Source organism: Styela clava, chromosome 2 (genome assembly GCF_964204865.1).
Source record: "Styela clava chromosome 2, kaStyClav1.hap1.2, whole genome shotgun sequence".
Lineage (NCBI taxonomy): Eukaryota > Metazoa > Chordata > Ascidiacea > Stolidobranchia > Styelidae > Styela > Styela clava.
In genome coordinates this window covers 30,427,439-30,443,454 of record NC_135251.1, presented here as the reverse complement: position 1 = coordinate 30,443,454, position 16,016 = coordinate 30,427,439, and the positions used below count along the sequence as shown (strand labels likewise).

Below are 16,016 nucleotides of genomic sequence, written 5' to 3'. Positions count from 1 at the left end.
GCTCAATTAAAAAGATAAATGAAAAAAATGTAAAATTTTCCCCAAAAAATTGGTACAAAAAAGTAAGCGATTAATAGTGCCGTTTTCCAAAATAAAATATTAAATTAGTTATGACAGTAGGGTAACCAAGTATTTACTTTTTCATACACAAAAAATCGCATGGTGTTTGCATTTAAATTTTTCGAGCAACGAAGCGGTAAAGTTGGCAAAATTTGCTACTTTTTTTGGCTGTGTTGCTGTCGAACGACGCTTTGACGCACCTATATTACGTTAATGCGTATGATCGAAAGTTGTTGCGTGACTACAACGTGTCGCTGTGCGTATCGTCGATATCGCGGCCTCCAGCTATGCGTAGCGGTCAACTGAATCAATTGTTAATCCGGCCGAACAATTTGATATTGCATTATAGATATGGTATATATATTACGACCAAACACACGTAACACACTGGAAAATTCAATTTATTCAAGTATGTCAGTTGGGTTTTCATTTTTAGGAGTGAAGAATTTTGTATTCTCTGTTCATTTTGTTCAAATTATCATGACAAAAATGACTACACATAAATGATTTGGATCAGGGGTGGGTAAGTGTTTGGGCGTGCAGGCCATATTGAGCAAAATAAGTAGTAGATGATCACACTTGTTATTAAGCGCATCGATGTAGTATTCCTATTGAATTGTATTTTAAATTTGCCATCATTTCAAGAGCCAACAAGTATCAGTCAAATAAATCAACATCGTTTCATTCAATCTATTATTGTAGCACATTAAAGTTGTATTTATTTTTACCGTTTTTGCCTTCCTGTGCGGAGGCGGCAAGAGTTAATGGCGGAGGTATGTTAAAATAATAGTACTTAACCCTTCTCTTTTATGGTCTGAATTGCGTAAACTGTAAATATACCTATTGATCTTTAATGTGTAGAAAGTTTAATAATAATGACAAATCTGATATGTATTTGATTATATTTTAACAATATATTTAACATATATCAATATAAACTATTGGATTTGAAGTAAACTTGCGGAATCTTTGGCTTGACTGTACTGGCGGAATCCTAGAATGCCGCGGAAAGCCAGGTTCTAAAGCACATAACACACTCTTTTAATGTAACTTCAATTAGTTGTTAATAATTTTTTCTCTTGTCTTGTTTTTAGGTAGAATTGGTCTTCGTCTCAGCAACCCATTACACACATACACATATATAAGTATATTGTAAATTTCGAGTACACAATGATGGCAATGCGAATTCACAATCTTTGAGCGCTACACGTTGCGTCGTTCAATGAAAAATAGTGCCTTCAGAAACCTTCGGAATGATACCTAACGAATAAAATCTTTACGACTTTACACCTTCAAATTTCATGCCGTCTGTTCACAAGTGGCAATAGAAAAGTTGATGAATTTGCGTGACATGCATCAAATAACGCGCATAATGAATTTTCAAACTGAAAAATTATGAAACCAAACATCAAGTATATGCTAATTAGACTATGAATTGACAACATGAATAACGTACAGCACAAATTGAGCTCTAATCTTGCTTGATAGAAGAATCTTGCGGTTTTGTCAGAAGACGTGGCGATATTTTCATATTTGTTTTAATGTACAATTTCAAAACAATAGTTCATATCGATCTCTGCCCGAGGGCGCAGTAGAATTCTTTAAAGACGGTAGAGCATCGCAATGGATGCAAGAGTGATTATTGAACAAAAAAATGTGTTGGTATTGTTAAGTATTTATATTCTTTTGATTGAAAATTTAATAAAGGACCAAATTGATAGATTGTACTTTACGAAAAACGGAATGCGATTGCTATATTTATACGCAAACAATTTAAATTGTTGATGCAAGTAAGAAAAAAAGCATTTGTTATGCGTATAGTTATGGGGTTGGAGTAAGTCCAGGTGCGTTAACCTTTAGAACTTCCTCAAATCCATATTTCATTCCCTTCGTGAACCTCGTATTTGACAATAAAATATGTTTTTGCTTGTCTAATTATCAAGTATTCTTTATATTTACAGTTCTAATCCAAAGTTCAAGGTTATTATAGACATAAGTAGGGTTGACCAAGGATGGACCCTATTGAAGAAAAGGGGAAAATCGGAATTTTGTTTTATTGTTTGGATTGAACTATGGCACCGGGAATTAGAAACATAACATGGATTCGTCGTTAGAAGTCGTTAATACGAGCAAAGTAACTATGATTATTATTAAAAGATAAAATCAAATATAGTTTCCCATGTAAGTATACTACAGAAATGTTCGGAAAATAAACTGAAATACACTTGTAATTGCAGTTAATTGGATTGTTTCAGATATGCCTGATATTAAGACCATGAATTGCCATGTGTGGGTCGTATCTAAAACTTTAATTAAAATAAAAATGATAGGCAATACACTCTACTATTAGGTAAAATAAATGTACATTACTGTGAAATTAAAGTAGGTTGTACAATTTTATAGCATCGCATAACGAGTAATTATATCGGCACTGTTTAGAAGTCCGCATTAAATGAGAGTCGTTCACTTAATCGGGGCTTTCTAATTGAACAAGCAGAGTCGGAGACAATTTTCACAATTCTTTTGCATTGAATTGAACACCGAAAGCAATCAGCGAGGGAGGAGTTGCATGTTGTAACATAAGAGTTAGATTAAGTCAAGTTTGTGGAAGATATTACGTTCATTTGGTTCAATATTTTAGATGAAAACGTGAACTGTATGATTTTTGTTTTGTTAGAAAACTATGTTTATTAATTAATGATAAGAATGACTGAAACGGCAGTTACTCGACTTATTAGCGACCCCACAAAAATTCCGAGCTCGATAAATGGGATATATCCAACTACAAACTTATCCTGTGAGTATAATACTGAGCCTCATCCTGCGTTTGATATATTGCCGCAATTGGCAGACCACGAAAATGGTATGACTACTGGTCATTTAGGGTTAGATATGAACAATATTAGACTGCAAGTACCACCGAGAAAAACGTACGATCACATTCAAGACAAAGAGTTGAGGAAGAAAATGAAAAATCGAGAATCGGCGCAGGCAGCAAGAGATAGGAAAAAGGCTAAAATGGTTTTCCTAGAAAATAAAGTTTCTGAACTTCTAGAACGCAATAGATATCTGGAACATGAAAACGAAAATCTTCGAAAATGGATTCAAAAAGTGGATACAAGTTATTTTTGGAATTCAAAGGCATCAAATAATCATAATCAGCACATTTCGTTTCCTGCTACATACTCCGGAAGTCCTGGAATCAGCAACTCACCCGAGAGCGTGGATTCAGTCGATCATGACCAAACGATGCAATATACATATGCCAATAATGCGAATAACACTTTTCCATTAACAATAGATGCAAACATGGAAAAACAACATCCGATTGCAATCGTGGCGGATTGCGTGTCTCGGTAAGTGATTACTTTTGATTGGTGTTGTATGATGTTGGTGGTATACCGTAAAGTTCATGTCGTTGTTACATTCACATCATCTGTGCCCTGCTGACTCGAATGCTTTACGTACCACAATTTTTTCAATGCCAACCAGTATATATTGCTAGTCGCTTTGGGTAGCTCTTATCCAGGTAAAAAGGTTGAAGGTATACAATGTTGAAAGTTGACCGTAACTATGACGTTTGACGCTCAATATCGAATAACGAAATAAGTACGTTCACTGCCGGATGAGATACATAAACGAACCACTCTTCCATTACTACTTTCTGTGGCCATGCAAATTTTATGGGTTAAAGAAGTGTTAGAGAGAAAATTCTCGAAACTACAAATCTTGACTGGAAATTTTTTTATCGAATCATAAAGAACATTTTGAAATACTTGATCGAAACATAGTGTTTGTTGACACATTTCGAAGAGTTTTGATATAAGCGCATGACAAAGTATTACGAACATGATTAAAACTATTTCGTGTCGTTTAATTTTTCGAAACGAATGAATTCCTATACATTGCTTATGATAGATATATACTTTAGTTATTATAATAATGCTTGGACAGAATAAGTCGTTGGTGAAATTAGATTCATAAATAATTCAAGCTACTCGAATTAACTCAATGTTAAATCATCCGAACATAAATATTGCACTTTGTTCTTTGATGCAACAATAAGAATTTTGATATTTAATTGATAAACTAGCCTATACTGCAGTATATTAATTGGCAAATTTTATGTGAATGTGCAATTTTCGATTGATTAAAGTCGATATAGAATATTAAAATGATTACATATTAAATTCGTTTTGAACAAAATAAATTATAAACTAATGTATTTTAATTACTTGGCGGTGATTCATTTACAATTTGCAAAGATCCGGAGAATTAAGTACGACCTCTGATGATAACTCATGGGAATCCCAAATAACAAAAAAGTATCTGGGCAAAACAGCTTACTGAGATCATGTGGTGGCTTTTTAAATATTTTCTATAATAGTCATCGTTTTAACATGACATTATTAGATGCGTGGTATTAATGCAAGTTTTGTTTGCATTTGATGATTTAATCTAACAGACGATGACGCCCATGACATTGATAAACATCTTTAAGTGCAAAGCATTAGGAAAGACCTACGTGTTTTCATTATCTTCTATTCGTCTTATTTATTTATCTATTTATCATAGTTACTACTTTAAATACCTAATTTTGTTTATACCTAAAACGAAATATCAATGATACACCATTCTAAGAAGTCCCAACTTAAGTAAATGTCAAATCTACTACAACATGATATTTTGACTTGTGTATAAAAAAAAATTCGTTGAATTTTACGCTTGCCCTGGTTTAGATTAAGATTGCGATTGGGTGGAGAATATTTGCCTCCGGTTCATTTTTGTGTTTATGATAATTTGCTGATTAATAATTGTGAAATCTCTGATTATTCTGATATTATTCGCTTAAAATAGCGTAATGACGCGCACAATATTTTAATTTTAAATAAGACAAAAGGCTTACTAAACGGGATGGGGATGTTATTATATCTTTTAAAAAAATATTGCAAATATCTATAATCGAAAATGTAAGTATTAGTAAGTAAAAGTAAATTATTTAAGTTTGTTTACACTAGAACTTCTGTTTGTGTTTAATTGTATTCAAAAGTTTCGTAAATCTAGGAGGTTTAGACCAATAGCTATGTTCTTTCTGGAATATGATACAAACACCAGTTGCGCAAAATTGTCAATCACTCGCACACACTCCTCGGTGGGAATTTTTCGGATATTTTTATCGCAGTTGCAGCCTTGAGTTCATCAATTGTTTGATGATTGTTCTGATGCACATTGTCCTTCAAATACCCTTTCATATATAAATGTAGGGTTCAATCCCAATGAATAAAGTGCCCACTCAACGTTTTTGCTGATCAGCCTTAAATTGCTTTCTCAGCCATTCAAGGATGTGGTTTGATCTTTGGGAGGTTTCCGCGTTATGCTGGAACCATCTCGATCAATCCCTCTACATCGTCCAAGTGATATTCAGAACTTTATCGGCATCATCACGTAACGTTCCTTATAGGCTTTTCCATTTTCGTCTTTAAATCAAAACGGACCGACCATGCCATGTTTGGGAACGATTGCCCATGCCTTGCAATTTACTGAGTGTGACGGTCTCTGTAAGATTTTCATCGTAGTGCTTTACCAAGTAAAAATCATTGTTGCTATTGGCATGACCTGACAGCAGAAAATGTGCATCAGAGAAAAAGCAAGTGAGTGATTGACAATGTTACGCAACGGATACAAATTTTTCTCTAATGTCAAGAAGGCAGTTTGGGACATATTATTATAAAGAGAACATAACTTTATTACAAAGCGTCTCAGATTTCTGAAAATTTCCGGTATAATCATACACAAACAGAAGTTTAAGCGAAACCAAAATAAAATATTTTCATAGAGGTAAATGAGAAATTTATGGGTTCCGTTTATTTGAGTCAACCTGTTACAAATACGGTAATTTCAAAAGCACCACTACGACAGTGGTTATATGCATTCACTCTGGTGTGTAAATGTACCAGCATCATTAAATGTTTGATACTTTGCATTTGTGAACAGAGAAGAAACCGAAAGAAGGGACGTGTACGGAGTCAAGAAGTACGCCGGTATCCAAGAAAATACAAACAGCATCACATCACGGCATCCAGATGAACAACGATTTTCTACAGCTAATCAAATGAACAACTGCAACTTGATTGCTTCACAAGAAAGCGTTGGTTTGTGAACTCTTTCTTAAATTAATCTCGGTTGTAACCGTCACAAAATCAATAAGTCAGTATTTCTTGGCGTTTTTCAATATTTTACAAGCTTATCTTACAACTTGTATGTTGATAGAACGGCGGACGATTAAATAAAATGGGTATGCTTTTCGTAACAAACATATGATGGTTTGCTGTTAAGATAAGTCCATACGGTAGAGCGTCTGGTTGTTCTGAATTTTGTTAGAAAAAAGAAGCGTCAAGAATAAAAAACATCTACATAGCCTAGAGCAAGATTAATGTCAGCCACCAAAATTTTGGGTTTATTAGAAGGATTAAAATAAAGCATATTTGTAAAAAAAAATTCATGCCTGTCAAGGTCTTTGCTGCAATGATTAAATACTTGGTGAGTCATTGCAATACTTGATTAACAGCATCGACCTGTATCATCTATCAGTGATCCTATTCGTAATTTAATGTTAAAAATTGATACTATTCAATATTTATCTAAATACAGGACAATATGTGGGAGTCACAAAAATAACTTAAAAATAACTTCATCGACGTAACATTGAAGAGAAGTTAGCAACACATTCAGAAAATTCAATTTACAAAATTCTTTAGTCTAACTAAATCATTTATATAATGAATAATCCATATCGACGATAGAAAATATCAAAAATATATGAAGCACCAGACAAAATCAATATGTTTAAGTTTATGAACTTGGTCTATGACAATGTCGTCTTCTCCAAATAAACATAAATACAAGGGGGCAATGCTCAAATATATGGACACAAAAGCCAGAACGAAATTTCTACCCACAATTCCACCCAAAATCATATCTTAAATCTATCTTTAATCTATCTTTAGATTATCAAAAAAACTCTAGGTCCGCATAGCGCCAGATCGCTGAAATCTAAACGCGGAATCGCCACACGGTGCGCATTTTGATGACGTTATCACGCGAAACCTCCAAATAAAAAAATTATTTTTACATGAAATTTTTAAACTAAATGAAATTAATACCCGCTAGCTACAACATCAATCTTTAATTGCAGAGAAGTGTAAAGCAATTGGTCCCATTAATTTTTCCAAAAAAGAATGAAAGGAAGAAGGGAAAAATACTAACAAAAAAGCGTGATGACAAAACAATCAAGCAATCCCTATAGGTCCATTTCGTGTCCAACAAATAATCATCAACTGGGTGATCGCCATGATCGATTTGTGAATTTGAAAGTTATCTAGTGAAAATCTTGTATAACAAATGTTTATTATCAGTTAATTTTTTATTTTTTCAAAAACGCTAGAATAGCCTGGGCATAGTTTTAGATTGCAATTACTACATACTTTATGGACGAATATATACATTTAATATTTTGTAGAAATTCTGAGCAGGATTTTTTCATATGATCTTTTTATCATTCCAACTTTTTTCATTTCCTTTTGATTTTTTTTTGCTTAGAATTTCCTTCTGCCTCTAATCAAGACTGGCTGATGTCCGCATATATGAAACCGGGATTATCGTCAAACACTCGTCATAGCATCGATGAAGTTGGTCCTTTATTCAACGACGGTATTAATGGCGCGGAATGCGAATTTAAATGGGATACTAATTGTTCTACTATATCAGGTTCACCTGATTATCAAGGAAGGAGGCATCACCAAAATAATATCATTCCATACTGCACCGCCACTAATATTGCTACAATGTCTTCACCTGACATGAGTGGTGAATCTACTATTTCGTCGCCTTGCAGCACTGACATGACTCACGGGCTAGTGGAAGAAAATTTTATGCTACAGGTTCATTGATGAACTATAGCATAACGGTTTGCAATTTACATTACTGTACAATACCACGTTATCGAACGTAGAAGTGGGAAAACAATATTTTATACTAGCTAACAAATTTATATTTATTATGTTGTACAACTAACCACGAAGCTGAAATTTGGACAGTATATGCTAAGTTTTAATGGCGTCACCAGGATCTTTGAACAATTTTTATTTTATTTCCGACCGAAAAGTATACATTTTGCTTTTGTTAAGTTTGTATGATGTACAAGTATTTTCTTTCGCATGCGTGTTGGTACATTTCGTAATGGTAGTTTCACAATGGGGAGAACTTCACCAATGTATATTGTTATTGTGAGTTGCTTGCCTATCAATCACAGCTTTTGATTTATTGCCTTCAATAAATTCTAAACGCTCATCATTTGAGTCTTAATATTAAAAACTTACAACCAAAGCTTTGGCCCTTGACAAAAGTTTTGTTTTAAAAATGTACAAATAGAAAACCCGTATTTAATTCTCACAAAATTCTTTTAGAAACCTGCAAAGAAGAAACCTTTTTTAAATAATTCTATGGGCCAAGAAAAACGTTACTTTATTATTTTTTCTATATATATAGTTTTTGATAATGTAGTTGTATTTTGATCGGACCACGAGAAAAAGAATTCGTGAATTGAAGCTTCATTCTACTCATATATATTGCTGCAACATTTGGTTAATTTATTGAAATTTCACAATGACAAAAGTGTTTTTAATACTTTGTAACTAAAGTGCCTTCCATTTTATACGTATTGCATACATGGGTTTCCTAATTATTTGTTGCCATCATTAAAATCTTAAGTTTCAAAACAGTGTGCTTATCTGTAATTAAAGAAGGGAATTGTGGGGAAAGTAAAATTTCAAAGATGACAAGAACAAAGATACGGAGGGCATTCGAGGACTGTGTAGTATTAGTTCACTATAAATAAATCAGAAGATTTCCGCTTTTACCAGTTGTTGATTTTTATGCAAATATGAGTTGAGATCTGTAAAACCAGGAATTGCAAGTTCAAAAGTGCGTACAAGTTTGGAATTTGTCCATAAAGATTTATTCTAAAACAATATTTTTGTTTTAAATAGGTTGGAACATGACAACTAGTCTGAGAATAATCTTTTTCTGGTTGATGATTTGATAATACTGTACACAAGTACCGTTAAATCGCCCAAAATTACATCTCAGCTGTTGCGAAATTCTCGGCTATGTTGTGTGTGATGAGAAAGCGAGCAGGGGCTGTTGAGATTTTATAACTACGAGCGACTTATGCCTGCATTTATGTTGGATCTGATCGCATTGACTGTACCACAATGTTTGCGTGTGGTATGCTACACGTATTACGCTTTCTGAGATGCATGTCTCAAAACCAAATTGGCATAATTATCTCATGTGGACCAAATATTTATAATTTTGATACTTAACTTCTACTCAATCTACTGCTACCTTTGGTCAGGTTAAGACTTCATGATTCTGGCTGATTTATGCTACAAATGATACAGTGCATAAAATCATAAAACTTGTAAAATATATTTAACAGATTTGTTAGCGCCTTTAAAACAAGTTGAAAATAGTATAAAGAAGTGAAAAAAGATATTAGTGGATAGTTGTTTTGCTTTTAGGCCTAGGCAGGCCCGGATCCAGGCCATGGTTTCGCGTTGCCGTGAGCCCGTAACAAAAATGTTCACTTGTTCTGACACAATTATTGCAAATATTGACTCTGTTAGAACTAAAAACTATTCCGATGCAATTTTTCATTGCTTTTAGGGATATTTTAATAACAAACAGAGGAAGCACAGTATTTGTTTTAAAACGTGAGTATTTTGAAGTTGTGAACATTTCATATATATATATCATAGAACAGTGGTTCTCAAACTATTTGAAAAAATTTGCGTAACGGTCCCCCTGCAATTTTTTTGAGGACTCGCGGTCCACAAAAAATTCAGAATAAGAACATGTTATATCGAGCATTGATTTATTGCATGTCGTTGGTACAGTTTGATGTCATGGGTGCAATTGCTTGGCTTTCACCTGTTCATCTATTTGGGGTTCTGTTTGGGCCAATACTCTTGTATCATGTCTCATGTGTTATAAGTAAATACTAAAACTTTTTTCAGCACTATTCCTTATGAAAACCGTCACAGCAGTGCTTCTGTATTGGTGTCAAGTTGCTTCGCGGTCCCCCCCAAAATCACTTGGCGGACCCCACTTTGAGAACCAATGTCATAGAAAATCGATTTTATATATATTCTTTTTAATATTTTTTGGCGTCGTTAGTAAAGGGATGACTTGTGTATTAACCTGAGTGTACGCCTGGAGAGCTTGCTCATCAATTATAGTCTCCTCAAGACAAAATCTAAAAAAAAGTAATAGTCTCCTAACTGGCTCTTCTATCCTCAAGTGCCTAAAATTTGGAATTGATTGGTCGATTAGTTGCAACGAAAAGGTATGTTTTCACAACTACAACAGTTTAGCAAAACGATCCACAGGTTCAACAACAATAGGCAACCATAGAGAAGAAGTTATAGAATCTGATCGCAAAAAGTATTTTGGCATTTGAGAGATGTTATTGATACTTTAGCTGCTAGCATATTCTCAGAGACAGTCAAGAATTTTTATGGAGTACTTCAAATAGGGTAACGTTGCTAGACATTATATCATGAAGGACACTCACACGTCCACAAATACATTGAATTACACGATAAGTATTGTGATAGGAAATTCTAATTTTGTTGAAGTTCTAATGATTGAAGAGCATCCAGAGTTGACAGTTATAAACAATGCCACAAGTCCGAAGTTTTTACTATAGTAGAACAATTGATAAATTCTCTCAAAATTGTATATAGGACTATAGAATAGATTAATCAGTACTGTCGATTTTTATGCAAAGTTTGATACCAGGTAGATTTTCCAAACTGAAATACTCCATCCGGATACCCCAGTAAACATTTTTTTTTGGAGTTGTACAAGATGTCATGCTCAATTGAATATTTTCGCATATAGAAGGGGAAATGCTGCACCTTTAAATCATGGAAATTAAATTAGGATTAATGATGCTGTTATTTGCAACACATCGAATGGCTTCTTGTTTTATCTGAGTAGAAGAAGTCCATGAAAATGACATGCAAATGAGAACTCAATAAATTACATCTTTCTAGTGCCATTATCGGTTGAGAATGGATCCGACACGAAATTGATTGCGAAGTGCACTGACAGTGAGCACCTATTTGTTAAAACAATTATTAACATCATAATTTAAAATCTAAAACCCCAAAGATTTATTCTTTCCGGTAGCAGCACTATTAAAATGATTCTTCGACATATTAATGATTTTTTCTCCCAGGTGCCAAATACTAGCTGGAAGTGAGGAATTGGTGTCCTCGGACATAATTATCCTATCTAGGGACCAAAACTGTTTGAGACGGTTACACAATAAATAATTGACAATAGTATCACATTGGAGCGATGACAAGGATTTTTATGATAAAACTATTCAAGATATGATCGCCAAGCAGCTGCATAAGTCAGCTCACTGTTCATTTTAGGAATAGAATTAGTATGGATGGAGAATCCTGTAAGATTGCGACCTAATAAGGACAGAACAAACGTCGTTGCTTAACTTCTTAATTCTATTTGAGTTTTGTAGTACTGAACCTCCAATAACATGACATGCAATTAGTTAAGAATAAAAATCAAATATTTTCGTTTCGAAAACATATTTCCCATAGGCGATCATCATTAATTGAACAAGAGAGCGATGCTCAAAAATATGGACACGCGGTCCAAAACAAAGTACTTCTTGAACCGTACTTACCGGTATAAATAGATCTCCGAGTTCGCGTAGCGTCGCGTCAAATCGGAAAAGCCGTCACGCTTGGAGGTTTAAAAACTGTGTTCCATAAAAACTAAAAATATAGCCAAATTTTGGATGAAATATCATATATCATAAGATTCATAGAAAATATAGAAATAAATAAATGTAATAGCTTACTAACGCAAAATACAATCTTCAACCGCTCAAAATTTCAGAGCAATTGATCCATTAGTGAATGATAAAAGCGCTTTTTTCGTAACAACAACATGTAAAATACCAACAAAATCAACAACAACAACAACATAATAGCAACATGTTCTACAGGTCCATTTTGTGCCCAATTATTTACTGAAATATGGAACACGAGACCAAATGAACGGTCTGAGATAGAACAATCAAATGCACCAAACCATGTCCTATATACAGGATCAAAATGAAAACTCTTGTTGTACAACGAAAAGTAGCAGTCCATAGATCTGTAGTTTGCACTAATTTAGGTTTGATACATTGACTGCCTCGTAAATGCATTAAGTAGTTAGCTTCTTTTTTATTATTTCGTTTTCAAAGAATTTGCGATGGCACACCATCATCTGTTTAAGGCGCAATCATCGACTACATTTCCATTAGGCATTGCATTATAGAATAAATCGCAAAACTCTAACAAGTTTTTAGTAATTATCAATATCGCAGAACAGTTTTATAAAGACTGGTGTGTGTTAAATAAATTTTCTGTACCGTATGCCAGTCCAAATGTCACTTATAACTAAAAGGCTATACACGAGAAAGACACAGAAAGGGCTCCTGCCTCAAATCTACAATGCAAATTTATGTTCGGGAGGTCTCTTTACTATGTCATTGACGAATGTTACTAATTTGTGATAAATTTCTGCTGGGTTGACTTTTATAATATTCGTCTCGCAAACTAAGTCAATTTCAGATAAACTTTGAAAATTATATAAAATCAAATTCATCAAAACAGTTTAACTTTAACAACCCTTCAAGTTGAAAAACACAAAACTCAATGCCTATACTGTGTGAATCATACGTAGGAAATGCTTTATTTTAAAAGCATTATAACAATAATCAATAATAGAATAAGATATTTTGTACTATAAGCGAAGTTACAATGATAGCAGGCAGAATAGTCAAACATCCAGTGTGGGGTATGGTAATTAGATTAGAAGCATTCAGCATGAACATGGTGCTGTTGTTAGTGGAAACTATATTAGTCTAGACTAGATGACTCTAGAATTTGATATAGTTGCTTATAGGTAGTGGGCAGAGCTTTAGTTGCCTCCCCCAATACTGAAATATATTTTGCAATATGCCACTTCACGGTGGCTATCGGAGCTATTGCGTTGAAATGCAGTTTGGTATGCTCCTCTATGTAGACAATAACTGTGTTCAAGTTCTACTACTAATATATGTAGGTTCGATGAGCTTATCTGTCTGTTTTGAGTAAATGATTAAGGTAAACAAATCACCAGTGTGGACCAAAACTAAAGCATATTACTCTTCACTATACTCGACACATGTTCAATACTGTTCGCCTCGTAATTCCAAAACAAAACTCCACCGATAAAAACCTTCACTGATTACTGGCTCATCATTACGCACCCCCCTAATTAGGTCTGATCATTATTCGAATTATTTATAAAATAGCGAGGATTTTATTGTTTTATTAACCCTAATTACTGTTGCCGAGATGTCAGGATAGAATTAAATTGCTGATTTTGTTGTGTGGCTATAAATGTATGTATAAAATATGTTTACATGTTTAAGTCTCATCAGAGGAAAGATATAGATATGAAAAATCGCGACTTCTCCGTGACGTGGTTAGCTTCAAAGTTCTACTGCACATTTGGAATTGGAGGAAACTCTGATACGCGGGAATCCAGCAGTGATTCGAAAAATACTCTGTAGTAGTCCTGTGACAGTGCCAGTGAGGTAACATTTGAATACATACCAAAACGTACTCATTTTAGACATATCCTCAAGGATTATTTGCAAAAAAAATCATTACTTCAGTTGACTGTCAAGACCGCATTAAACTGGCAGAACAAAAATCATTTTGTTTACTAATTATCAGCTGCACCGAATACTGTTATTGAACGCAATAGTAGAAGAGAATAATGTTTCGGTTCTTGACGTTATGCTATTTATTACTATTTATCAGTGATGTGAAGTCAGAGTTCAACATGTTTTCGTTGTACCCGGAGTCGAAGTCCTGTTTATAAACTCGACGGAGTCAAAATTATGAACTTCTAGACCGTGTAGTCAGAATTTATTACGTTTAATAGTTGCGTAATCAAAGTCAAAATTTTTCCACAGAAATTTAAAAAAAATAGTAAATGGATAAACGTTTTTAACATCCTGTTTAAGAAGCATACGCCAAAGTTTTTATTTACAAAATTAGATTTTGGTGGGAGTTCGAAGGTGGAATCGGTGTCGAAATTTTCACCCATCAGGAGCCGGAGTCGAATGTAAAGTTTCGCCTGTAGTGTTAAAACTAATATATATGAGGCAAACATGCGACTCCTGTTTTATTCCCGACCCTAGTTTGACAAAAAATCATCTTCCGACTCGATAACAAATTTGGGTTGGCCTATGAACTATTCTTACAACGCTTATCGGGTATATATAGTATAACAAATATAGCGCTGGGGATTTTCGAGTTAAACCGAAGTCGAAAGTATGAATATTTTCAGAGATGGGGGTTGGATCAGAATATTAGACTCCATGAGTTGGTTATTCGGTGTTAAAATTTTCAGCAGAAATGAAAAACAAAAGTTCCACCTTTTATAAAAGTCGCTCATCAGTTCGGGCTAAAACATCATCTTAAACTGGAGTGGGATGCCAGGGCTGTTGTCAACAGTCAGATTGATCTTTTCAAAAACTTCCGATTTTTATTTCGGTTGAAAATACAAACAAACTATTATATATTACCAGTTTTTTATTGAGTAAGATTACCTAAACCGATTTTAATTGAACCACTCGCCTGAATTCGCCTGATCATGGACGTTTCATAAACCATCTTACAGTAGAGTAAAAAATACTGCAAATATTGTTTTTGCTAGAACACATTTTAATACTAACGCAGCCGTAACAGTTTCGGTAACATATTCTTTCATATTTTTTTTCACGAAAATATGAGAATATTGATATCAACAACTTTACCAAGATAGGGAATTATAGAAATTTTTGTTGTACTTGTAGTAATTTTGGCCGGTAGAAAATCATCCAGTAACCGAGGGTATATATACAATGAAGATGGTGCGATTAATTTCAGATATATTTAGTGTTGTGTTGTCTGTTAAAACCGCTTCCATCAACCATTATCGCAAATTCTAAGACACAACTATAGTCAATTTGTCAACCGTTTCGATGGCCCTTGACGACGTAAATCGTTCGAATGAAAATGAAACTTTGGTAGCGCAAATTCATTGTATCTCCGCACGAAAATGCTAATACACTATTTTATAATGGGCGCCAACGAAACCCGAGGAAAGTATAGTTTCTAACATGTTTGGAGGAAAACGATTGGTATGTCTGCTTCGGTTGTGGCAAATAGTCCTATTTTCAGTCAACCAGTACATAAACAACAAATAAATACCCATCAGGCGACATCATCGGTCTAGGACCTTTCAATTGTTCATTTCCGTGATACAACATTAAAGTCGAGTTTAACAAACTTATACGTCGTATTTTATTCTAGAACCATAATTGACAACCGGCACATTTATTGGTTGAGAGATGTGTCAGTCCTATTTGTGTATTTCAGGAAATGTCATAATCAAAACAAACGCTGGGTTAGAAAGTAGAGCAAAACAAACAACAGTATCCTCAAGTATACATTACTGGAAATAAAAGGTCGGCGAACTGGATAATTTCGTATTAGCCTACAAGAAAATCGATATAATTTGTAACATAAGAAATTTAATATCGGTACCACGATTAACACCCTTTGATAGTGGGAATGAGAAAATTGAAGTTTTTCAAACATTACTGTAATTGCATTGTAAGTCATTGCAACATAGAACCCTTCATGGCTCTAAATGAAATTACGTCCGTTTTTAACACGCTTTATGATATTTTTCTTGTCAGTTGTCGATTTTTACGTCTTCTTCGACCTGACTTCATTCACGATCAAGTCAAGCGTAACCCAGAGTTTAGACCACACTTG

The 16,016-nt window shown here is 34.0% G+C and overlaps 1 protein-coding gene across 1 annotated transcript; it reads left to right on the top strand.

Moving 5' to 3' along the window:
• The first annotated feature begins 2,622 nt into the window (after positions 1–2,622).
• On the top strand, positions 2,623–8,837 carry LOC120336433 (uncharacterized). Its single transcript, XM_039404113.2, has 3 exons — positions 2,623–3,416; positions 6,055–6,212; positions 7,660–8,837. Exons 1-3 carry the CDS (start codon positions 2,758–2,760, stop codon positions 8,007–8,009), a joined length of 1,167 nt encoding a protein of 388 aa, XP_039260047.2. The 5' UTR covers positions 2,623–2,757; the 3' UTR covers positions 8,010–8,837.
• Positions 8,838–16,016: the final 7,179 nt, after the last annotated feature.